This window comes from Thamnophis elegans, chromosome 16 (genome assembly GCF_009769535.1).
Source record: "Thamnophis elegans isolate rThaEle1 chromosome 16, rThaEle1.pri, whole genome shotgun sequence".
NCBI lineage: Eukaryota > Metazoa > Chordata > Lepidosauria > Squamata > Colubridae > Thamnophis > Thamnophis elegans.
In genome coordinates, this window is record NC_045556.1 from 15,434,881 (window position 1) to 15,461,359 (window position 26,479).

The 26,479-nt window shown below is 42.5% G+C and overlaps 1 protein-coding gene across 1 annotated transcript in view; it reads right to left on the reverse strand.

Annotated features, from left to right (window-relative positions):
- The window catches only part of AGBL1 (ATP/GTP binding protein like 1), a 391,004-nt gene that overhangs the window by 246,056 nt on the left and 118,469 nt on the right, over positions 1–26,479 (reverse strand). Inside the window, exon 18 of the mRNA XM_032233152.1 lies at positions 25,432–25,612. Within this exon, the coding sequence (XP_032089043.1) occupies positions 25,432–25,612 (181 nt within the window). The remainder of the gene's footprint in view (positions 1–25,431; positions 25,613–26,479) is intronic.

The window sequence follows — 26,479 nt, forward strand, 5'->3', positions numbered from 1 at the left end:
GTCCGGGAGCAGGATCCAGCCAGCGGGGTGCTTAGGACTGGCCCACAGGGCTGCCCTGGAAACAGCAAAGGACTGACCCACAGTGCCTCTGCCAGTGAAAACGGAGCTCAGGAGGGCTGAGTGCATCCATCCTGAGCTTCATTTTCATTGGCAGAGGGTTGCTTGGGAGCCTGTTTTCACTGGCAGAGCACTTGGCACAGGCATCCCAGTCCCACAATATCAAACACAATGATGCGGCCCTCAATGAAATCAAGTTTGACACCCCTCTTCTAGGTAATCAAGAATCAGCTGGAGAAGTTCAAAAGACATTCTAAAGCATCCTAAATATGAAGTAGAAGAACCCTTCTGCAGGGGTGGAAAACTAGCAGTATAGAGCAGAGCAAATTTGGCAGAGCGCTCTGAAATTTGGTGTCTTCCAGAACTGTTAGAGAAGAGTGAATTCACCACCAATGGCAACCGGAGTCCTTCAAGTCAGAAAGACCTAGCATTGGAGTTTCAAGAATTGACCATCTGTGTAGAATCAGTCCTGAAAGCAAATCCCTTCCTCTTCTGATAAAGTATCTCATCCTTCAAATCCCAAGAACGAGACCCAACATACACCAGAACTGAGATTTCTGCAGCCCAGAGTTATTTATCATTGTATATCATCATGTTGAGGAAAGCCATTTTTTTTTAATAATTATACCTGGGAGTTCTCTGTGGGTGTTGTTTGGCTAGCTGTTTTCTTAAGTGATGTGCCAATATTTTTAAATGTTGTGTCAATATTTTTCTCATGTTTTTTCAATTCTTATTCAATCTGAAGAAAAAGAAATGGCCTCTTAAATTGTTTTCCTAATTGAGACCATTCCCCCCACTGCAATTAGGGTGACCTGAGTGTGGAGTTCTTACTGTTACTAAAGTCTTGCTCTACAGGACCAAGGGTATGTTGTATGTTTTTGTGCATTGCTGCACAAAACAATCATCTCCCCAGTAATCTACAAGCATCTCTCCGGTAGTCTTACAAGTTCACCATGCTTCAATAGTTAACAGATTAACAGAGTTGGAAGGGCCCTTGCAGGTAATCTAGTCTAACCCCCTGCCCAAGCAGGAGACCCTACATCTGCCTCTACCTAGGATCAAACTCACAACCTCCTGATTGTGAGGCAAGAGCTCCACCTCTAGGCCAAAGGAAAAGCATTAAAACAGAACTCTTCCCAAGGGGATTTTTCCCCCAAATCAGGCAGCCAAAGAAGGTATAGATTAACAGAGTTGGAAGGGACCTTATAGGCCATCTAGTCCAACCCCCCTGCCCACGCAGGAGACCCTGCACCATCCCGAACAAATGGCAGTCCAATCTCCCCTTGAAAGCCTCCAGTGATGAAGCTCCCACAACTTCCAAAGGCAACTTCTGTTCCATTGGTTGGTTATTCTCACTGTCAGAAAGTTTTTCCTTATTTCCAGATTGAATCTCTCCTTGATCAGCTTCCATACATTATTCCTTGTCTGGCCTTCTGGTGCTTTGGAAAATAGCTTGACCCCTTTCTCTCTGGGGCAACCCCTCAAATATTGGAACACTGCTATGATGTCCCCCCTGGTCTTTCACTTCACTAGAGTATCCAGGCCCAGTGCCTGCACCTGTTCTTCATATGTTTTAGCCTCCAGTCCCCTAATCATCCTCTTTGCTCTTCTCTGCACTTTTTCTAGAGTCTCAACATTTTTTTTTTATAATGTGGTGACAAAAACTGGATGCAGTATACTAGGTATGGTCTTACTAAGGCTTTATAGAGTGGTGTTAGTACCTCACTTGATCTTGATTGTATCCCTCTGTCATAGGGTGTTATAGAAGCTATAGGGTGATGGAGTAATTTGGACTCAACTATTCCTCCTCTTCCTCATCAGCTACCTCCAGACCAAAACTGGATGCAGTATACTAGGTATGGTCTTACTAAGGCTTTATAGAGTGGTGTTAGTACCTCACTTGATCTTGATTGTATCCCTCTGTTGTAGGGTGTTATAGAAGCTATAGGGTGATGGAATAATTTGGACTCAACTATTCCTCCTCTTCCTCATCAGCCACCTCCAGACCTGGGGGCTGTTGACTGATCTGTGGACTGATGGGTGGCCCAGGCTCCGCCTCTGTCTCTCTCTGCCAGCTCCATTCCCTCTTACCCCTCGGAGCTCTCAGATTGCCTTGATGCTGGCCCTACTCCCATGCCTCTTTCTCCTCTCATTTGGCTGCTGGAGGGACTGGCAGCCAACAGGCCACAACAAACTGTCTCCAACCTGGTGCCCTCCAGATATCTTAGAAATAAGTTCCTGAAATCCCTAGTGAGTATAGAGCAGGGGTCTCCAACCCTTGGGCCGCAGATGGGTACTGGTCCGTGGCCTACTAGGAACCAGGACATGCAAATGATGAGCAAGCTAGTGAAGTTTCATCTACAGGATTTTTTTGAATTTTTGAATTTTTAATAGATTTGTATGCCGCCCAATCCTGAAGGACTCTGGGCGGCTTATATAAAAACAATTAAAAGATTAAAAAGTTTTAAAACACAAAACAATACAATTTAAAACAGGAAAACACAACATGCACTCAGTTATAATGGGGCTGAAGTTCAGTCAAGCTCAACAGCCCCAGGCCTGCCGAAACAGCCAGGTCTTAACAGACTTACGGAAGGCCAGGAGAGTGGGGAGGGTCCGGATCTCAGGGGGTAGCTCGTTCCAAAGGGCTGGGGCAGCAACAGAGAAGGCTCTCCCCCGGGGAGCCGCCAGACGGCATTGTGTGGCTGACGGTACCCGGAGAAGGCCCGCCCTGTGCGATCTTATTGGGCGCTGGGAGGTATGTTGCAGGAGGCGGTCAAGGATCTTGGTTGCATCCAAACCATCCCCTCCCAGTCCATGGAAAATTCATCCTCCACCAAACTCTGGTGCCAGAAAGTTTGGGGGTTGCTGGTATAGAGACTAAGGATTTGGGGAATTGATAATCAAGGCACCCGAGGCCACCAGGTTGGCACAAGCTCTTCCAAAGAGTTGCAGCTCATAGCATAACAGATCACAATGCAATAACAGAAGCTAGTGATGGATCACCAGTCTCAAAAACACCCCAGGCAGCAAGTTAGTCAATTTCAAAAGCCCAAGGTTGCATTGAGGCAGCTGAGTTTTTGTGAATGTGACACCTGGCTGCTAATTAGCTAGTGTTTCCCTCCCTGTGCCCAGTGGGGCAAACCTAGCATTGAGTACATCCATAGTAAATTACATTTTTTTTAAAAAAAAATCCCTTTCTTCACCTCACCTCTCAGCTTTTTATTCATTGTAATTACCTGAGTACTAAGATTTGTTTTCCTTGTTATTATATATATGACCACACAGGGCAACAACAAAAATAACTGCAGTGGCTGGAGAAAGAACAACAGCTGGGAAGAATTATGACTTTTATTTATCTCTCTGGTCATTACGGGGCCACAGAGCACAGCTGGAGGAAGCAGGGGCAATGCGGTGGGGGGGGTGTTGTTGCATGGGGAACAGCTGTAAATAGAGAAGCTGGCAGGTATCAGGGGAGCCAAAAATTTAAATAGTGCATTCGCTAAGGAGGAAACAGTGGTGCTCAATGAACCTGGATCGTAATTCATGCGGCAAGGCAGTTTGGACAGATAAAAGACCGAATAAATCACCCTCTGGAAAAATGAAGGCAAGGAGGGGAGATCTGTCAGTCCTGTCCAGATTTTTTGAAGAAAGGATCTGCAAAACCAGATCCCATGTTTTGGTCCCCTGGCGTTATCTCATGAGATTTGCTGCTCAGCTGTGGTGCACACTCCACCTGCGGAAGATTTTCGTAGGCTTCTGTTGGTTAAGACATTTGCATTTTGAACACAAGAGGGGGGTTGATGCTTAATTGGGCCGTTGCTCCATTCATCGATTAGACACCTGTTTCTTGGTTGTGCTAGTGATTACGGGGTATAATATTTCTTGCCTGATGTATATTTCCATTTTTGCACTGTTGTCGTTGTTTTCATTTTATTTTAAATGTGTGCGCTGCCCAGAGTCACTTGAGGTGGGTAGCTGTACAAATTGAATAAGTACTGTGAATGGGACACTTAGCCTCGGTTAACATAAACATGGTTTGTTTAGTCATTAACCCAACATGCTAGGTTCACCCACTCCACACTAACCACAAAGGCTCAGTTCACACAGCATGGAGAAATGTAATTTCTTGGCTAGCTTATGGCTTAGCATATCCTATGTACCAGCCTGTGACTGGCAGGCACATCCCATCATTAAGAGCAAAAAGCAGCACAGAGGTAGAAAAACAAGGAGACAGAAGAAGCTGTCATAGTTAGGATTAGGATTAGGATTTATTTCATTTATATGCCGCCCTTTTCCCCGAAGGGGACTCAGGGCGGCTCACAATTAGGTCAGGGAAGGGGGTACAGACAGGGGATAAAAAGACGAACATAACAATACACAATTTAAAAACACACAACAACCATACCATTCGAGGAGGGGGGCAAAAAAGTTATTAATGCCCTCCAGGTGGCATGATAAAAGGAAATGGTACCCCCCACCCAATGACTTCATTGTAAGTCAGGGGTGTAAAACTCAAGACCATGGGACTGGATATGGCCCGTGGGTGCTTAGATCTGGCCCACGGGGCTGCCCTGGAAACAGTGAAGGGGTGGGATTTTGAGGTTTTCCGAACCAGCTAACATTAGCTATGGCTTTTCCCGAACCCAGGCAAACCCATAGTAGCCCACCCCTGATTAGCATGCTGTGTGAATCAACCCAACAGTGGTTTGTTTACTCAAGAAGCTACAAGTAAGCCAACCCAAAATGTGTGATTCCTAACCTAATGTTAGATCTATCCTTTGGGATGGTCTAAAGGGAAACAAATCAATTTAGGATGACCAGCATGCCTGTCCCAAGAGCTAGGCAATTGCAGCTGGATTGCAAGGACCTTTAGTGTTGAGTGTGTGTGTGTGTGTGTGTGTGTGTGTGTGTGTGTGTATCCTTCTACCAACTCCAAGTTTGATCAATGATCCTGCAGCTCTGAATCATTTTTAATTTAATACTTCTGGGAAGAGGTATAAAAAAAATCAATCAAACACAGGCACAATTGGCAAGCAGAGGGAATTAGCATTTGGCAGTGTTCATTATTGCTGTTTACGATGTTTTGGTTCTTTCTCTCTTTTTTGACTGATGCAATTAATAACCTTAAATTTAGAGATAATAAATAATAGCTTTTCCTCTAGAGCTGCAGTATCTGGGAAAGATCAACTAAGAGCTCAAATTCCTACCAGCTTCTGAAGTTGGCAGATGCCACATTAGTTTGCACATTTGTGGAAATGCTGTCAGGGAGAATGTCAAACCAACAAATTCTAGCACAGGAATGGGATTCCCAGAATTCCCGAGCCAGCCACAGGTCATAAAAGGTCACTTCTGGCTCAGGAATTCTGGGAGTTGAAGGCCACAGAGTCACAGACGAGGCCATAGTTGTCCATCTCTCTTTGTCACAGGCCATCCACCAGCTTGGTCAGTAAGCCAGAATGTGTCCAAATTGGCATCTTTTTTATTACAAAATTGGATCTATTTCCTCGCTGATTGTAATGGAAACTCCTTTCACTGACCCATCACTGCAGGCATTTCATTCTGCAGATTTACTGAGACTAAAGCTACATTAAGGATGGGGAGACGGTGGCCATCCCCTCCACCCCCTTATGATAATTTATCAGCAAGCTTGAAAAAAAGATTTACAGAAGATATTTGTTCCTGATTTATAGTCAGGCTGAATATCGAATAATAATAGACATCACACTGGTTGAGAAAAATAAGGTCACAATCATAGACATCGCAATACCAGGGGATAGCAGGGTCGCCGAGAAGGAACATGAAAAAATCGCAAGATACCAGGACTTAAAAATCGAAATTCAACGACTATGGCACAAACCAGCAGTGATAATTCCAGTGGTAATTAGCACACTGGGTGCTATTCCAAAAGCACTGGAATTACATTTAAAACAGTTAAAAATTGACAAAATCACCATCAGTCAAACGCAAAAAGCCGCACTGCTTGGATCTGCATGCATATTACGAAAATACGTTACGACGTCCTAGGCCCCTGGGTGGGGCCCAACTAGTAACCAATGCCAAATCCAGCGAAACAACTGGCCGCTGTGATACAATTGTATAATAATAATAATAATAATAATAATAATAATAATAATAATAATAATTTGATCACATACTCAGCTGCTGTAAAAAAATCGCGCAGACTGATTATAAATTGCGGCACAATTCAGTAGCACAAATGATCCATTGGAATTTGTGCAAAAATTATAATATTAAAACAGCAACAAACTGGTGGGAACATCAGCCTGAAAAAGTCACCGAAAATCAGATGGTCAAGATCTTGTGGGATTTCCGTATACAAACCGACAAAATACTGGTGCATAATACACCAGACATCACACTGGTTGAGAAAAATAAGGTCACAATCATAGACATCGCAATACCAGGTGATAGCAGGGTCGCCGAGAAGGAACATGAAAAAATCGCAAGATACCAGGACTTAAAAATCGAAATTCAATGACTATGGCACAAACCAGCAGTGGTAATTCCAGTGGTAATTGGCACACTGGGTGCTATTCCAAAAGCACTGGAATTACATTTAAAACAGTTAAAAATTGACAAAATCACCATCAGTCAAATGCAAAAAGCCGCACTGCTTGGATCTGCACGCATATTACGAAAATACGTTACAACGTCCTAGGCCCCTGGGTGGGGCCTGACTAGTAACCAATGCCAAATCCGGCGAAACAACTGGCCGCTGTGATACAATTGTATAATAATAATAATAGGATTATTACAAGTGAAGCAAACAGTTGAAGAAGAAAAACATGCACTGGCTGATTATTTAAAAGAACGTCAAGAAGATCTATTAATTGAAGTAAATAACAAAAAACTACTGAAGGCCCAACAGACGAAACAAGAATACAGAAAACATGTGATAAAATCAAGAATGGAGAGTTGGCAGAACAAAGCACTGCATGGCCAATTTCTGGAAAAAATAAAAGATAAAGTGGACAGTGAACAAACTTGGTTATGGTTAACAACAGAGAAAGAAAGAAAGAAACAGAGTCACTAATCCTGGCTGCGCAAGAACAAGCTATCCGCACAAATGCTATTAAGGCCAAAATCGAAAAATCCTCTGATGATGCCAAATGCAGACTTTGCAAAGAAGCTGATGAAACTGTTGATCACATACTCAGCTGCTGTAAAAAAATCACGCAGACTGATTATAAATTGCGGCACAATTCAGTAGCACAAATGATCCATTGGAATTTGTGCAAAAATTATAATATTAAAACAGCAACAAACTGGTGGGAACATAAGCCTGAAAAAGTCACCGAAAATCAGATGGTCAAGATCTTGTGGGATTTCCGTATACAAACCGACAAAATACTGGCCCATAATACACCAGACATCACCCTGGTTGAGAAAAATAAGGTCACAATCATAGACATCGCAATACCAGGTGATAGCAGGGTCGCCGAGAAGGAACATGAAAAAATCGCAAGATACCAGGACTTAAAAATTGAAATTCAATGACTATGGCACAAACCAGCAGTTATAATTCCAGTGGTAATTGGCACACTGGGTGCTATTCCAAAAGCACTTGAATTACATTTAAAACAGTTAAAAATTGACAAAATCACCATCAGTCAAATGCAAAAAGCTACACTGCTTGGATCTGCACGCATATAACGAAAATACGTTACGACGTCCTAGGCCCCTGGAGGGGGCCCGACTAGTAACCAATCCCAAATCCGGAAAAACAACTGGCCGCTGTGATACAATTTTATAATAATAATAATAATAATAATAATAATAATAATAATAATAATAACAACAACAACAACAACAACAACAACAACAATTACACTGTTTTCCCCAAAATAAGACCTCCCCGGATAATAAGCCCAATTGGGCTTTTGAGTCCATGCACAAAAATAAGCCCTCCCCGAAAATATTGCAACAAAGCAGCAGCCATGAGGTGTTCACGCTCGCCACCTCTTGCACCTCAAAAATAATAAGACCTCTTTGAAAATAAGGCTAAGCGCTTATTTCATAGGTCAAAAGAAAATAAGACCCTGTCTTATTTTTGGGAAAACACGGTATTTTGTTTAGGCATGAGAACAACAGCTGGACATTTGCTTTAAATTGTTGCAAATGTCCACCTTATTGTCATTCCTTTCTCTGCCTAAGCTGGGAGCATCTTCTCCCTTGTATTTGTGTCTGTGTGTGTTTTTTTATTTCTGCTGATAAATAAATAGACAGTAAAAATATTGGGTTTCTGTCGTGATGGATGCTTGTGACGAGCCGATTGACAGATGATGGAAGCAGTTAGCTTCCTCCCATAATTGGGGCTTACCAGGGGTTCTGACTCTAAATATATAAATATATAAATATATAAATATATAAATATATAAATATATAAATATATAAATATATAAATATATAAATATATAAATATATAAATATATAAATATATAAATATATAAATATATAAATATATAAATATATAAATATATAAATATATAAATATATAAATATATAAATATATAAATATATAAATATATAAATATGTATATATGTATGTATGTATGTAGGTAGGTAGGTAGGTAGGTAGGTAGACATTTAGACATTTAGACATTTTATTGACATTTATAGGCCGCCCTTTTCCCTAAGGGGACTCAGGGCGGCTTACATTTCATAGGAGGGGAGTGTAAGACAGGACACAAAAGAAATGTGAATAAAGAAAAATAACCAATAAAACACAACATTCATTCGACATTCGGGCGGGGCGAGATTAGGATCTTATCCCCAGGCCTGACGGGATAGCCAGATCTTGAGGGCTGTGCGGAAGGTCTGGACGGTGGTGAGGGTGCGAATCTCCATGGGGAGATCGTTCCAAAGCGTCGGAGCTGCAACTGAGAAGGCTCTCCTCCGCGTAGTCGCCAGTCGGCACTGACTGGCGGATGGAATTCGAAGGAGGCCTACCCTAGATCTGATGGGACGAAGGGAGGTAATTGGCAGAAGGCGGTCTCTCAAATAGTCAGATCCACTACCATGAAGGGCTTTATGAATGGTGAGTAGCACCTTGAAGCGCACTCGGAGATCAACAGGTAGCCAGCGCAGCTCACGGAGGATCGGTGTTATGTGGGCGAACCGCGGTGCGCCCACAATCCCTCGCGCGGCTGCATTCTGGACTAGCTGAAGTTGCCGGATGCTCTTCAAGGGCAGCCCCATGTAGAGCACATTGCAGTATTCCAGCCTAGAGATCACAAGGGCTCGAGTGACTGTTGTGAGAGCCTCCCGGTTCAGGTAGGGCCGCAACTGGCGTACCAGGCGAACCTGGGCAAATGCCCCCCTGGTCACAGCTGACAAATGATGGTCAAAAGTCAGCTGTGGGTCCAGGAGGACTCCCAAGTTGCGGACCCTTTCTGAGGGGTATAAATTTTGACCCCCCCAGCCTGATTGATGGAACGTTGGCCAAATTGTTGGGAGGGAAACACAACAGCCACTCGGTAGGTAGGTAGGTAGGTATGTATGTAAGTAGGTAGGTAGGTAGGTAGGTAGGTACGTGCGCGCACGCACGCATGCACACACACACACACACACACACACATACATATACATATACATATACATATACATATACATATACATATACATATACATATACATATACATATACATATACATATACATATACATATACATATACATATACATATACATATACATATACATATACATGCCTAAATACTATTGCTATTTCTATGGCATTTCCCTTGCAACAACTCCTGTAAGAAGAAGCAGGAAGAACTGGCTGGCAGACTAGGATCTACTCTTGTGCCTTAATTCAATCTCTTGTACTCCTGCATTTGGTCTGCAGCACAGCACTTTTCTTGTCATTTGTCTTTCTGCCACATGTCCTTCAGTTTGGAGAAAGACATTTTACTACAGAAGTTCTTTCCGAGGAGAAGAGAACAGAGCAGAAATGGTGAACAACAGGGTTGTTATGTTCTTGCATTTCATTTAGCAACCTGGGGGGAGAATGACAGCCTTCGTGATGGTACAGTTTATTCCCCAGTAATCTGCAGCTTCCTTGGATTCTCATGTTTCCTTTATATCCCACAAGGCTTTTTCATCAGTGGGACTTCAAGGGAAATCTCTGCCTTAAATAAACTGCTACAAGGTTTTTGCTACCCCCTGGATATTGCAAGACGAAAGCCATGACCAAAGAATATGCCTTTTAATAACACTGGTTAGTCAGAAAAGATGCAGCAGTTATTCCAATTTTGGGCCGGGGTGAATTTCCCTGGAGAAATTCACAGGAAAGCATCACCATCAAACATGGTAGAAAAGTATGAACGGCCATTTACTGTCAAGCGTAATTTAACTTTCCTACTTTGATTTTCTCTGCACTTTCTTCAATCCTGTGCAGTCTCTTCACCTGACTTTTTTTTTAATTATCTTCAAAATTGTATCTTGTGTCACTATTCCTCCATCTCCATCCTCCATCTGTATTACTTAGATACAAATTTAGTATTACCTAGATACAAATCCATCAAAAATCAGAACACCAGAAGTTGGATGGAAATGACCCCGTAGATGACTCTCACTCTGTCAAGGACCTAGGAGTATTCATCTTAAATGATCTAAGCCCCAGAGCTCCTCATCACAGCATTGCCAAAAAGGCATTAAGAGTTGTTGACCTAATTTTGCGAAGCTTCATCTCTGGTAACACTGTACTGTTAACTAGGTTTTGCCAGACCAATCCTTGAATACAGCTTGTCTGCCTGGAATCCACACTGTATATCAGACATTAATACAATTGAGTGAATCCAGAGGTATTTCATGAGAAGAGTATTCCACTCCCCTGCTCGCAGTAGAATACCTTATGCCACCAAGCTTGAAATTTTGGGCTTAGACAACCTTGAACTACAATGCCTACAATGCATAGTATACAAAATTGTTTGCTACAATGTCCTACCTGTCAATGACTACTTCAGCTTCAACCACAATAATACATGGGCAAACAATAGATACAAACTCAAGATAAACCACTCCAAACTCAATTGCAGAAAATACTTCAGCAATAGTGTGATCAATGCCTGCTCTACCTGACTCCATTGTTATTTCCTCAAATCCCCATAGCTTATTTCCTCCATTATTACTTCAACAAACCCTCATAGCTTCAATCTTAAACTGTCTACCATGGACCTCACCCCATTCCTAAGAGGTTCATAAAGAGGGCGTGCATAAGCGCACCAGCATGCCTACCATCTCGGTCCTACTGTCCCCATTTATTTGTAATCATTTCATGTGCTCCTGTCCATGTTTATACTTATACCTGTTAAATCATACATGTTTGACAAACTAAATAAAATAAATAAATAAATTCATCCCAGGGTCTTTATGGCAAAATCTGTTTGATTCCTAACTTCTATACCTCAAATTGTTCACCTTCTGAGCTTTGAAGAGCCCAGGTTCATGATACCCTGAAAAGTATAACGTATCGTACACATTAATGTCCCTCAATGAAACGCCATCTGCACTAGGGGGATGCTGTTTCAACAAAGTGCATATCACAATAAGCTGAGCAACCATTCAGAAATTAGCTTCCAGAACAGAAGCTGCTAATTTGCAGGTGCAGCCCGGAATCCCATTATTATAGATTGCCCTGTGAAAAGGTCCTTATTATTTTTTTTTTTTTTTTTTTTTTTTTTAGAATTTTATTAGAATTTGTAGGCCGCCCTTTTCCCTGAGGGGACTCAGGGCGGCTCACACAAAAACTGGGAAGGGGGGGAATACAGACAGTAGGACAACATGTAATAAAATAGCAAACAACATACATTCATCATTCGGGAGGGGCAACTATCCTATCCCCAGGCCTGACGGGCGAGCCAGTTCTTCAAGGCTATGCGGAAGGCCTGGACGGTGGAGAGGGTGCGAATCTCCACGGGGAGCTCGTTCCAAAGGGTCGGGGCTACTGCTGAAAAGGCCCTCCTCCTTGTAGTTGCCAGCCGACACTGGCTGGCCGATGGAATGCGGAGGAGGCCTAATCTATGGGATCTTATCGGTCGCAGGGATGTAATTGGCAGAAGGCGGTCTCTCAAGTATCCAGATCCACTGCCATGTAGGGCTTTATGGGTGATTAATAGCACCTTGAAGCGCATCCGGAGATCAACAGGTAGCCAGCGCAGCTCGCGGAGGATAGGTGTAATGCGGGTGAATCGGGGTGCACCCGCAATCACTCGCGCGGCTGCATTCTGCACTAGCTGAAGTCGCCGGATGCTCTTCAAGGGCAGCCCCATGTAGAGCACATTGCAGTATTCCAGCCTAGAGGTCACAAGGGCCCGAGTGACTGTTGTGAGAGCCTCCCGATTCAGGTAGGGTCGCAACTGGCGCACCAGGCGAACCTGGGCGAACGCCCCCCTGGTCACAGCCGTTAAGTGGTGGTCAAATGACAGCTGTGAATCCAGGAGGACTCCCAAGTTGCGAACCCTCTCTGAGGGGTATAAAATTTGACCCCCCAGCCTGAGTGGTGGAACAGTAGCCAAATCTTTGGGAGGGAAACACAACAGCCACTCGGTCTTTTCTGGGTTGAGCACAAGCTTGTTAACCCTCATCCAGTCCATGACGGCCTCAAGGCCCCGGCACATCACGTCCACCGCTTCATTGAGTTGGCACGGGGCGGACAGATACAATTGAGTATCGTCCGCATATTGATGGTATCTAATCCCGTGCCTGCGGATGATCTCTCCCAGCGGTTTCATGTAGATGTTGAATAGTAGGGGGGATAAGACCGAGCCCTGAGGCACCCCATAATTTAGGGGCCTAGGGGACGATCTCTGCCCCCCCACTAACACCGACTGCGACCTGTCCGAGAGGTAGGAGGAGAACCACCGTAGCACGGTGCCTCCCACTCCCACCTCCCGCAGTTATTTGCAATTGTGGTGCAATTATATTGCACCATTCCTTCAGTTCTTAAGAAATATGCATTTATTTATTTCCAGTGCAATGCAGAATGTTAGCAGGCAGCCCTTGGAACCAAATCACTAGAAGCCATTTCACATTCTACTTACCTCCACATGCTCAAACCTCAGAAGAACAAGAAAACTACTTTGACCTGGGTGGATTTGGTTTGCTAAGTAGAGATCAAGATCATGATCTTGCCTTGCTCAGTTAATCCACCAGTAACTTATTTACCACAAGTCTCCATTCGTGTTCAAAGTAGTTTCATGCACAGAGTAACACTGCTGTGCTTTCAGGTGCATGCCTTAATTGTGCAGACAGCTTGCAAAAGTTCATTTTCCACTAGATACATTAAGCTGGAGGGGAGTGAGAGTAAGGTGGTGATTGGGTGTGTGGGAAATTTGATGTGACTACCTTTACTTCTGTTACCTATCCAAGACATTTGTCTACTCATTTGAGTTGCATGCTATAGAAATGTATTGTGGCCCGGCAGGTGCCGTTGGAGCTGCCGCCAGACTCCGACAGCAAGGGGTCTTATGAGTTGGCCAAGAGAGGCACCCAAACAATTCCCGTGGCTTTAAGCAAGGTCATCAAGAAAGGATTAGATCTACTCAACTCACCAGTATTTATTAAATGTGGTACAGTGGTAGGTTCTGGATCCCGTTCCAACTGGTACTGTTGGAACGGGCCCGGCATTGTCCACATGGACGCATGCATGTGCACATGCATCTTACAGCTTCTGCGAGCCTCTGTGATGCTCCAGCTGCTCAGCGGAGCATCACACAGGCACTGTACGCACTGTGCGCATGCAAGGAAATACCAAAGACTTAAAAGACCGGTAAGGAGTTTGGGTGGGCCCTCTGGAGCACCGTACTGGAACAGGGGGTGTGCCTGTATCAGGGCTTACCGCCTGCAACCCACCACTGATGTGGTATCAACTTGCCTGTATGGTGCCAAAGGTAAAAGGATAAAGGAGTCCCTGTGGATTTTACTCCACTAATTGTTGCCAACTATAGGGGATGGACCTCATCCCCATTTCATCCCCATTTCATCCCAATTTCATCCCAATTTCATCCCCATTTCATCCTCATTTCATCCCCATTTCATCCCCATTGAGCCAGCACTGTCGGAAGACATTTCCATGGTCATGTGGCCAGCAGGATGTCACAAAGCATTGTTACTATCTTACCAAAGTGGTACCTGTTTATCTACTCACATTTGAATGCTTTTGAACTGCTAGGTTGGCAGGAACGGGGGGGGGGGGGAGATGGGAATTCACCCCATCATGTGGTACTTGGATCTCAAACCTTGTCTGCTGGCTTTCCAGTCAACAAGCTCAGCATCTTAGCCACTGAGTCTCCATGCCACCCCTGTATGGTGGTCAAACCCCCCATTCTTAAAACCCCATTTCTTTGTCCTACTAACCAGGAAAGCTCAAGTGCACTTTGGCGTAAGGCAATGGGTGGGTGGGGGGAAATCCCTCTTAAATCAAGAAAGATGTTGGGGCAAGTAATAGCAATAGCAATAGCAGTAGACTTATATACCACTTCATAGGGCTTTCAGCCCTCTCTAAGCGGTTTACAGAGAGTCAGCATATTGCCCCCAACAATCCGGGTCCTCATTTTACCCACCTCGGAAGGATGGAAGGCTGAGTCAACCCTGAGCCGGTGAGATTTGAACCGCTGAACTGCTGATCTAGCAGTAGCCTGCAGTGCTGCATTTAACCACTGCGCCACCTCGGCTCTTACGTAAGCAGAAGTGCTGTCAATAGCATAACTGAATGGAAGGAGGAAAGATTTATAGGGGCCCGAATGTATGAGATGCAAAATCATCCTGCTCGTTAATAAGTCAGATCCGAAAGGAGATACTTCAAATAATCACCTTGTTCAAAATTGTCCTAGCTGGCGTTTTTATGAGCTTTCAAAAGAAAGGAGACAACATTAATTTATATGAGCATCTTCAAGGCAGTTAGTTGAAGAGAGGTGTGACCTGAAATAATCTAATGCCAAGGGAACAGAAGTAAGCTGGAATGGTTTAGGGTTTTTCATAAATATTTACATACAACAGGGAAGAGTGTTTATGGCAATTCGTTGGCACGGCTTCCAAAACAAGTGTTAAGCTATTTATTTATATTGTTTCCACCTTCCCCCCTCAGCTCCAGGAATGCCATTACACAGACAAGTCTCTTTGACTATCAAATATTGGAGTGCCATCTCTTAATGGCATCGGCATGAGCATAATAACATCAAAGATGTAACCAAGAGGGATAAAGCAAAGGCATTCAAAGGGAAAGTATTCAATAAAATCTACAAATGTGCCCCACCCCAATGAGCCACCAAAGAGGAAGAATTCAATAGTCCCAGCACCATTGATAGAAAAATGGGAGTGAAAAGGTGACGTCATTATCAGCAAATGGATGAAAATTTAAAGATTTGCAAATTTATGAAGAACAGCATTTACCGTATTTTTCGGATTATGAGTCACACTGAACTATAAGACACAACTAAATTTACAAGAGAAAAACAATTAAAAAAAATAGTTTCTGGCCTCCGTGTGTTGCGTTTTTGCCCTCACCAGACCCAGAAGCACTCTACACGGCCCGTTTTTGGTGAAACGGGCCCATTTTTGGTGAAAGTGGGCCATGCGGAGCACTGCAGAGGGCTTCTGGGGGCCAGGGATGGTGAAAGCACAATGAGCAGAGGGTTCGGGAGGCCAAAAACACCCATATTCAGTCTATAAGATGCATCTAATTTTTTTTGGGGGGGGAAGGTGTGTCTTATACTCTGAAAAATATGGTAATGTCTCAAAAGGACATTGATGAGTGAGCTTAGTGGACAAAGAATTATGATCAAATTATAGAGAACAGAAAATATGGAAAAAATAGAACAATGGAACATAAAATTGTACGGTTGGAAAGGACCTCAGAGATCATTAGGCAGGGGATCCTATATCATGTATATCATGGCATTCAGTTTTGGTCACCATAATGTAGAGAAGATGTGGAGACTCTAGAAAGAGTGCAGAGAAGAGCAACAAAGATGATTAGGGGACTGGAGACTAAAACATATGAAGAACGGTTGCAGGAACTGGGTATGTTTAGTTTAAGAGAAAGAAGGACTAGGGGAGACATGATAGCAGTCTTCCAATATCTCAGGGATTGCCATAAAGAAGAGGGAGTCAAACTATTCTCCAAGGCACCTGGGGATAGAACAAGAAGCAATGGGTGGAAACTAATCAAGGAGAGAAGCAACTTAGAACTGAGGAGAAATTTCCTGACATTTAGAACAATTAATCAGTGGAACAACTTGCCTCCAGAAGTTGTGAATGCCCCAACACTGGAAGTCTTTAAGAAGATGTTGGATATCCATTTGTCTGAAATGGTATAGGGTTCCCTGCCTAGGCAGGGGGTTGGACTAGGAGACCTCCAAGATCCCTTCCAATACTGCTATTGTATTGCATTGTATTGTGTCTTGGTCAAATGGTTGTACAATCTAGTTTGAAAATGTTGTGATAGAGCAACCGCAACTCCTTAAGACTAGTCGTTCCACTGATTTATTGTTCTCACTGTCAGGAAATGTCTCCTTACTACCAAGTTGGATCTCTTTTGAATAAGCTTCCACCCATTACTTCTTGTCCTGACCCCTGGTGCTTTGGAGAATAAGTTGGGTCCCTTCTCTTAATGGGTGACAACCCCTCAAGAACTGAAGACATTTATCATTAAAGGAGGTTTAGATTACAAGCTATCTGAAAAGATTATGAACTGGACCATCACATGCTGCAATGTTTTGTAGCAAATCCCACTTATAACATTTTGTGGCAAATCCCCCATGAGATAAAGAAACAAAGCTTACAGAAAACGTTCTTCATCCCTCAACTTCTTTCTAAAAGTTCCAAACAAATAGCAATAAAGGTGAGTTAAGCCAATATTAAATCAGCATACTAAAAAGCAGAGGCATCACCCTGCCAACAAAAGTGTGTATAGTCAAGGCTATGGTTTTCCCAGTTGCAATATATGACCATAAGGAAAGCTGAGTGCCAAAGAATGGAGGCCTTTGAACTCTGGTGCTGGAGAAGACTCCCATGAGTCTCTTGGACTGCAAGGTGATCAAACCGGTCAGTCCTAGAGGAGATCAACCCTGACTGCTCTTTAGAAGGCCAGATCCTGAAGAGGAAACTCAAATACTTTGGCCACCTAATGAGAAGGAAGGACTCACTGGAGAAGAGCCTCATGATTGAGGGCAAAAGAAGAATGGGACGACAAAGAATGAGGTGGCTGGATGGAGTTACCGAAGCAGTCAGGGTGAGCTTAAATGGACTCCAGAGGATGGTAGAGGACAGGAAGGCTGTCTATGGGGTCGCGATCGGTTGGACACAACTTTGCAACTAACAACAACAACAACAAAGCCAATATTACCCACCCTTTTCCATACTTCTGTTACTGACTATTGTAATTATGTGCGATGATACTGAAAAGTTAAGAAAGAAAAAAACCCACTGAAATTCTTTCAAAAAGAGACAAATATGGTTCATACTTGATTGAGAAACCATCTGGTACATACAAGACTGTAGGATAGACTGGGAAGTGGAAGGGAAGGGAAAGAATATCCTGGAAGCACCAAGAAATTACTTCTGTATCATGTCAAGGAAACTGCTTGGATGTTTCCATGAAAGACACGAAGAGCCAAGCCAGCCTGAAGGCAATTTTGCTTCAATTTTCAGGGGTCTTTGTAAAGTACTTGAGCATGAAAAAGACTGATTTAATAACCAACTCAGGGTATTAACCATTATTTAATTCTACTGAAGCCAGAGATGCATTTCCTTCTTGTCATTAAGGCAGCGGCCCAGAATGAAAGGTGTCATGGAGGAGAAAGGTATGATCGATGCTTTGGAGAAATATGAAAGTTTCAAAGCTCCCATCAGTCCCCAGTTCCTTCAAAGAGGATTTAGTTGTGAAATTGAAGAAAGCACTGCTAAAAATCTCTTTTCCCCATTTCCTCTCTTTGCTATTAAGAAGCTCCAACACTAACATGATAACCAGCAAATCAAGAAGAACATGCACAAAATTGGAAAAACTGAAGTATACTGACAGATGAAATGGTAATAAAGAAAATATTAGAATGTGCCGAAATGGAAGGTTAATGATGGAACTTAAAGATAAAGGAGAAACAGAATATTACTCAATGTGGGACTTATGGTATAGTTGGCTAGATAAAAGATCCAGAGGTTAGAAAATTAATAATGAAAGAAGAATAACAAACTAGAAACAAATACAGGTACAAAGTTATATAGAAGAATACATATTGCAAGTAACATCATTATTGGATTGTACACAACTGTAAATCAAAATGTATAGAGTGATAAATGTATAAGGTTATGTTATAACCATGGAAACCATTGAATAAAAATTATGTTGTACAATATTATGTATTTTAAAAGAGACTATACTATAAGATTAAGAGGAAAACAGTTGTGATTAAGAGGTATAACATGTATATTTTAAAAGGGGTGTGTGTGTGTGTGTTTGTGTGTGTGTGTGTGTGTGTATCAGTGGTGGGTTTCAAAAAAATTTCGAACCTACTCTATGGGTGTGGCCTCCTTTGTGGGAGTGACTTGCCGGCCATATGACCTGGTGGGAGTGGCTTGCCGGCCATGTGTTCCCTCTCTCTCTCTCTCTCTCTCTCTCCCTCCCTCTCTCTCTCTCTCTCTCTCTCTCTCTCTCTCTCTCCTTCCTTTTGTCTCTGTCCCTTTTTCCTTTTTTCTTTCATCTCTCTCTCACTTTTTCTTTCTTTTTTTCTTTCTTTCTTTCTTCCTTTCTTTCTCTTTCTCTCTCTGTGTGAGTCTGTCTGTCTGTCTGTCTGTCTGTGTGTGCGTCAGTGGTGGGTTTCAAAAATTTTAGGAACTTCTTCTGTAGGTGTGGCCTGCTTTCCGGGTCTACTGGTGGAACCTCTTCTAACCGGTTCGGTAGATTTGACGAACCGGTTCTATCGAACTGTTGCGAACTGGTAGGTACCCACCTCTGGTATGTATGTATGTATGTATGTATGTATGTATGTATGTATGTATACACACACACACACACGAAAATAAGCCGGGGCCTCAGCAGCATCTGTTCAGCACATCTTCTCCATAAGAGCTTGGAAAATCCAAACTGATCCCAAATCCTCCCTTCAAAACTTCACTTGTTTCAAAACAGCAAGAGGGGGGAAAAAGACCATAAAGAAATTTCCCATTTAGTAGAGCAGCCGGTGGCCAACAAATGCACAAAGAAGTCCACTTGACTCCCAGTAGGTGGTCTTCAGAGGCAATGATGCTGCCACGGAGGACAAGAGTTACCAGTCCCCATGATTAACATCAATTGATCCAACAATTTTTCTGAAACCAACCAAGCTGGTAGCCAGCACCACATTGTCAAGAATAAATAACATTTAACATACCAACCTCTCCAGAGCCGCAAACACCGTTTCTAATATTCATCTTAGGAGGGAAATGATAATAACCTACATTACCGATTACTGTATTCTAAATGAAACATTATGCATGGGTGGACATTTTCCACCAAAGAGGTAGCATTAATCTTTTTCAGCTGGAATCATACTTTTAAAATTAATAATTAATTATCATCCCCAATCAGTATTCAAAACTAAAAATCAGCGGTTGATCACCATATTACTGTTGTCATTGTCATCTATGGACTGAAATCTAAATTGCTAGAGATGTAATTATTTGGGGGTTAGGGAGATTAAATAAATTAAAAGGATTAACTTTAATGGTTAATGCTGATAAATGGAAAGGTTCCCCTTGTACATATTTACTAGTCGTTTCCTACTCCAGGGGGTGGTGCTCATCTCTTCTACAAAGCCGAAGAACTTGTCCGAAGATCACTGTCTGAAGACAGTGGTCATGTGGTCATGTAGCCAGCATGACTAAACGGCGAAGGCGCATGGAGCGCTGATACCTTCCCACCAAAGTGGTTTCTATTTTCTACTTGCATTTTTACATGCTTTCAAACTGCTAGGTTGGCAGATGCTGGGACAAGTAACGGGAACTCACTCCATTATGCGGTGCTAGGGATTTGAACCGCCGAACTGCCAACCTTTCTGATCAACAAGCTCAGTGTCTTAGCCACTGAGCCACCACATCCCTTCAAGTGCTGGTATGGGGACTCATTTTCAAGGGGTGAGCTTTGGAAGTTGCCCAGAGGACTGGCGGGGGGGGGGGGAGAGAAACCTACCACAGCATTTCAATCTTCCAAAAGGTTTCTCTAAGCTAAGCCACTGTTGCAGAAAATGACAGGCTTTAGCCTTCTCAGGATACAAGAAAAGTTTATTTGGCAGCCAGATTCAGACTAGCATTGAAAGTTCTGAACAACCTTCATTATCGAAGGACGCATTCTTATACATTCTCAAAAGCAGCGTAACACAGAAACACTTAACTCATTTCTTAGTGTTTACCTTGAGGAGAAAGCCTTATAAGGAGATGGGGTCTTACTTCTCCTTTTGTTATGGAGTACGTGTCATTAACGAACTTTAATTGAACCTTGGACTTTTGACATAGGTTTTGACATAGGGACATCGGCTAGAACATCTTGTGGTTAGGCACTTGCTTCCTGTTCTTTTGCAAGCTCCAACTCTGTCTATGTGGCTTTTAATATAGAAGTAAAGGGGCCCTGAGAGGCTGTCCAGCCTGACCCAGTAGGTTTCACACTTAATGTCCAAATCTCATTTTACATCCTACTTTACCACCATGGCACAGAATAAATGCATCTGGGAAATTTACATCTTGATTAAAGCAACAAAGATCCTCTTTTAGATGAATCCAATTCCTGGAGACTTTGCAGACCTCTTTGTGTCATGTGTGATTTTCCATTTCCATTCTACCTAAAGTCCTGAGATTTTTATGGTGGCCTTCCCTGCATGCCATTCAAAACAACATTTTTAAAAAAAGCTAAGAATGAAACAAAAAAGACCCAAACACATCTTCTTCAGCATTCGATACCCAGATAAGCAGAGATTAATACCAGATCAACAATCAAGAAGAAAGCAATAACCAAATAAAGATAATGTCGGAGGAAAACCACATCTCAATCAACACTGGCAGGGCAAGCTACTGTATATAAACAGAGCACAAATTCCATATTTCCTATCATTGATGAGGTTACCAAGTCAGATAAAGAAACATCCACAAGAAAGCAACCAAGCTCAGGGACCCCCAAGGATCCCACAGTTCAACTCTGAGCTAGACATATTCTCTTCTATTGGTCTTCCATCCACCATACTAAATTTAGCATTTTGCATTCAGCCAGAATTGGGTAGATCCTGCCAACTTGTGAGTCTTCAGAAGTTTCTAAATCTCCCTGAATTCAGGATTTTTCTTTTTAATTGTGTTTTAAGATTGCTCAGGAAAGGCACTCTGCAATGCACAGCATGTCATTTTACACAATGTAAAGTTTTATTTAAAAAAAAAATACTTTTAATTGCAGATAACCAATTAGAGGGTAATCTCTTTTTTTTTAAACTTACATTTTAATAAAAAGGAAGGGAAAACTCAATCATTATCTTGCTTTATATTCAGTGTAGGACATTCCAGAGTAAATGTTTGACAGCACATCAAGGGAGAAGTTTTTGACATTGATCCTAGATAAAAGAATGTGGGTGTTGCACAAGGTTTTTTTAGCCTGTGAAATTCAGAAAGATGATGCTTTTTTATGCGTATTTACTCGCATGTACATTCCAATGACTTTAAAGAAGCTTTCTCAAATAAAACTGCAGCCTTAATAAAGTAGCCTATTTAAGGAACATAGCTAATTTAAAAACAAAACACACTGTTATCTCAACTAGCTATTATTCAAGATTTCTTCCCTTATAATAGCCATCTTTAATCCTATGGTCATTATGTAAAGAATCAACCTTTCCTGACTCAGGCAATGAATTTTAAGATAATTTACCAAATCACTAACGATGATATTTTCCCAGGTTAATCAGTCAATACAAAGCACTGTCTTCATTAAATACATTAAATCCGAGCACACTGCCACTCTGTCTGATTTGTGTAACGTTTATGTTCATTTGCCAAATAACTGATTAATTGGTTAAAAGGTAGGCAATTAATTTACCATAAAATGGATTAATCAGTGAATAGTCTTTATAAATGCAAACTTGGAGAACCCTCAAATGGATAAGTGGTGCCTAATCTTGGATTCCAACCATACATAACCATTATAACTGGGTGTATCTAGTTTAATGAAAAGAAGGACTAGAGGTGAGATGATAGCAGTGTTCCAATATCTCAGGAGCTGCCACAAAGAAAAGGGAGTCAAGATATTCTCCAAAGCACATGAGGGTAGAACAAGAAGCAATGGGTGGAAACTAATCAAGGAGAGGAGAGAAGCAACTTTGAACTAAGGAGAAATTTCCTCACAGTTAGAACAATTCATCAGTGGAACAACTTGCCTCCAGAAGTTATAAATGCTCCACTGGATGTTTTTAAGAAGATGTTGGATAACCATTTGTCTGAAGTAGTATAGAGTTTCCTGCCTAGGCAGGGGGTTGGACTAGAAGACCTCCACGGTCCCTTCCAACTCTGTTATTCTATCCTATCCTATCCTATCCTATCCTATCCTATTCTATTCTATTCTATTCTATTCTATTCTAAGGCACTGTAAAAGAGACATATTTTTGAATGCCATTGAATTGCATCAAATTATTATGGTGGGTCACACAGTCAACCAGTTGTTTAATCCAAATTTGGCATTTTCATCCACAAATCGAGTCCTTCCCAAGATCTTGGGATAGGCAGATAATGAGGGTGAAGGTTCGCTGAGCTTGTGGGGTGGTTTCTGAATGTTTACCAGGCTAGGTAACATCTTCAGTGGACTTTAGGGGATGTCAGTGTCAGTGTTCTTCTGCTTGTAAGGGCTTTGTGTGGTCAGTAGGTCTGTGATGGGGAGGTCACATTAGGTGAGGATCACGTCAAGTGAGAGTCTTGTGATGGGTCTTGTGATGGGTCTTGTGATGGGTCTTGTGATGGGTCTTGTAATGGGTCTTGTGATGGGTCTTGTGATGGGTCTTGTGATGGGTAGGTCATATCAAGTAAGGGTCATTGGGAGATGAAGTACTGGTTGGGGAGATTATGCTGGGAGGATATGAGCCAAGGTGGCACAGTGGTTAGAGTGCAGTACTGCAGGCTACTTCTGCTGACTGCTAGCTGCAGTTCGGCAGTTCAAATCTCACCAGAGATTTGACTCAAGGTTGACTCAGCCTCCCATCCTTCCGAGGTGGATAAAATGAGGACCCAGATTTTTTTTTTGGGGGGGGGGGGGCAATAGGCTGACTCTGTAAACCTCTTAGAGAGGGCTGTAAAAGCACAATGAAGTGGTATATAAGTGCTATTGCTATTGCTGCAATTGTGTGGGTTGGTTAAGGGATGGTGTTGGGGCTGGTTAGCTGTGCAATTGTTTTGAATTTTGAATTTTGAGGGGTTCATAGGCTAGTTGTAGATCAACATATCAATTGATGAAATTGCTCATGGAATGCCAGGATTTGATAAACTCATATATGTGACAGGTGGTAGCATGGCTGTTGATTCCAGTTTTGCTCCAATCAAATTGGTGCTGATCGGTGTCAGTGTGACACTGCAGAGTAGAGGGTAGAGATTAGGGATTGTGTAGATTGACTGCCAGCTGGTGTTCACGGATTCTGGTTTTCAATTGATGTGATGCAAATAGGCAAATATTGTTGTTTTCCAGAGATAGAAAAGTAGATATCCACTCATTAGGAGGTGTGGCAAAAGCATGCCAAGTCACCCACTCTTGTTTCCTTAGAGGTGAGCATGGGTAGCACCAAGACCTAAGTGTTATTCCTATACCAGAGCAAATCGAAGGGAAAGCAACCATCCGGAATAAAACCCTTTCTTGGGTTCCCTAACAGGTTGTTATACAACCATTCACAGATTTCCATTTCCTATTTCCTACTGGTGTCAGCATTAAAGCCTTACATGCACAATTCTCAGTGGACTGTAGTTGGGGGGGAGGCATCTTAATAGCCTCATTATAACTCAATCCTCTTGGCAATCACCTCTCAAGCTTCCTATTAGAAGAAGTGATTTGTGATGCCCAGTCAGCCTGCACATCTCTGTACATCGTTCCCACTAACAGCAGGCAGCTCTTTCTCTGAGCGTTCCCCCCACTCTCTCCCGATGTTATATTGCATCCTTATCCCTTCTCATTTGTGATGTCATGAATTGGTTTCTCCTTCTCTTCTCTACAATACACTTTTTTTAAAGAAAATATTTATTTCCATGCGTGAAGTGTGGACTATCTCTTTCAAAGACATCGCCATTCATCTGAAACCGAATAGATAATATCCTGGTTTCTTAGCCAGATAGATAGTATCATCTCAAAATTAAAAACCCCATGAGATCCTTGAGGTGTTGCTATCTACCTTTTGATAGATCCCACTCTAATGCTCAGTGGAGGAGTGTTGACATTGGAATTCACAGTTTAAAGTAGCAACATTAACCATACTCCAATAGTGCACCAAACCATATTTTGCTAAGAGTCGTTATGATTTCATTGCACTCATGTAGGGAGCACCGGGTTGAAAGGATTCATTGGTGACATCACCATTGTCTGTGGGACATCCATTAGGGGGGCAGGGGGTGTCCTTTCATGTCCCTGGCAGAAGCTGGAGCGAAGGACAGGAGCTCACCCTGCAGCCCACAGCAGCACTCAGATCTCAAATGTGGGACTGCTAACCTCCAATCCAGTGTCTTAACCCCATGAGCCACCAGGCTCCCTAAGTCATTACCATGATAGAAAACTACAATAAATCTATATAGATTAAAGTGTGTGTGTGTGTGTGTGTGTGTGTGTGTGTGTGTGTGTGTGTTCCAGCATGACTTTGGAACGCCTCGAGCAATTTCAACCAAACTTGGTACACAGATGACTTACTCTCTGGAAAAAAAATTACTGTAGAGGTAAGACACCCCTAACACGCCTCCGGGGGCGGAGGGGTGTATCTGTGCATGTGTGTTCCAGCATAACTCTGGAATGCCTGGGCTGCTGAAATGAAAAGGAATGAATTATATCTATAGTGTCAAATAACAGTACTTTTGACAGTGATCGTGTGCATTTTGGATTCGGGTTCTGTTAAGATACAGCCTGTTATGCCTTAAAATGGATTTTACTGGACAGCACAGTGGAGTTGCCATGGTAATGGCTTCACAGTAATCCACAAGGGGGCTCCCTCTGGTAAGGGGGAATGGTTCTTAAAAAAAACAAGGGGGCTCCCTCTGGTAAAGGGGATTGATATGACACTATAAATATAATTCATTCCTCTTCCTGTCTAATACAGGATTAGGATAAATAAATACCTAGGCAATGCAGGGTTATCAGCTAATATTTAAATTAAAATAACTCACTGGCCATTGATGACTCCATCTGGATTCAGCATGGGAATAATCTTGAAGATGAAGCATTGCCGCAGGAGATCAGCAAGTGGATCATTGCTGAGCAGGAACTCCAGAGTCCCCTTCATAACCCAGCTGGAATTGCTCTCACCAGGATGAACACGTGCCGTGAGTACGACATAAGGACGGTCACCTAAAGAAAGAAAGCATAGCCTTTTATGCCAATAGAAGAGAATATTTGTAACACAAGGTTGAACCATGGGGTCTTGGGGTTGTCTGAGCTTGGTTGTTGTCTTGCAGACATTTTATTATCCTGCTAGATGACATCATCAATCCCAGAAGGGAGTGGGGTTTCCTCTTAGTTTATATACAAGTAGCTTGTCCTGTCATACTTTGTGTAATTTTCCCCCTCTGCTTATCTAAAGTTAAAGGTTTTCCTTGCACATATGTGCTAGTCATTCCCAACTCTAGGGGGTGGTGCTTATCTCCGTTTCAAAGCCAAAGAGCCAGCGCTGTCCAAAGACGTCTCCATGGTCATGTGGCCGGCATGAGACAGATTTAGACAGGATTTCTAATGTTGGATTTTCCACCTTACCACAAGGAGCCCCCTTGTGGAGTACTATGAAGCCATTAGCATGGCAACTCACTGTGCTGTACAGTAGAAACCATTTTACAGCAGTATCGTAGAAGCCACTTTAAGGCACAACAGGCTGTATCTTAACAGAACACACACCCTGAGGGGTATTAGGGGTGTCTTACCCCAAAAAATATTTGTTTTCAGAGTAAGACATCTGTGTAATAAGTTTGATTGGAATTGACTGAGGTGTTACAGAGTTATGCTGGAACACACACACAGAGAGAGAGACACACACACACACAAACCTAGATAGATAGATGATAGATAGATAGATAGATAGATAGATAGATAGATAGATAGATAGATAGATAGATAGATAGATAGATAGATAATTTAAAGTATGTCCTTTGTTTTGTCTTATTATGACTGCTCTTATATGAACTGGAAATTACACTTTTGACTTGGTCTTTCTTATATGTAGAA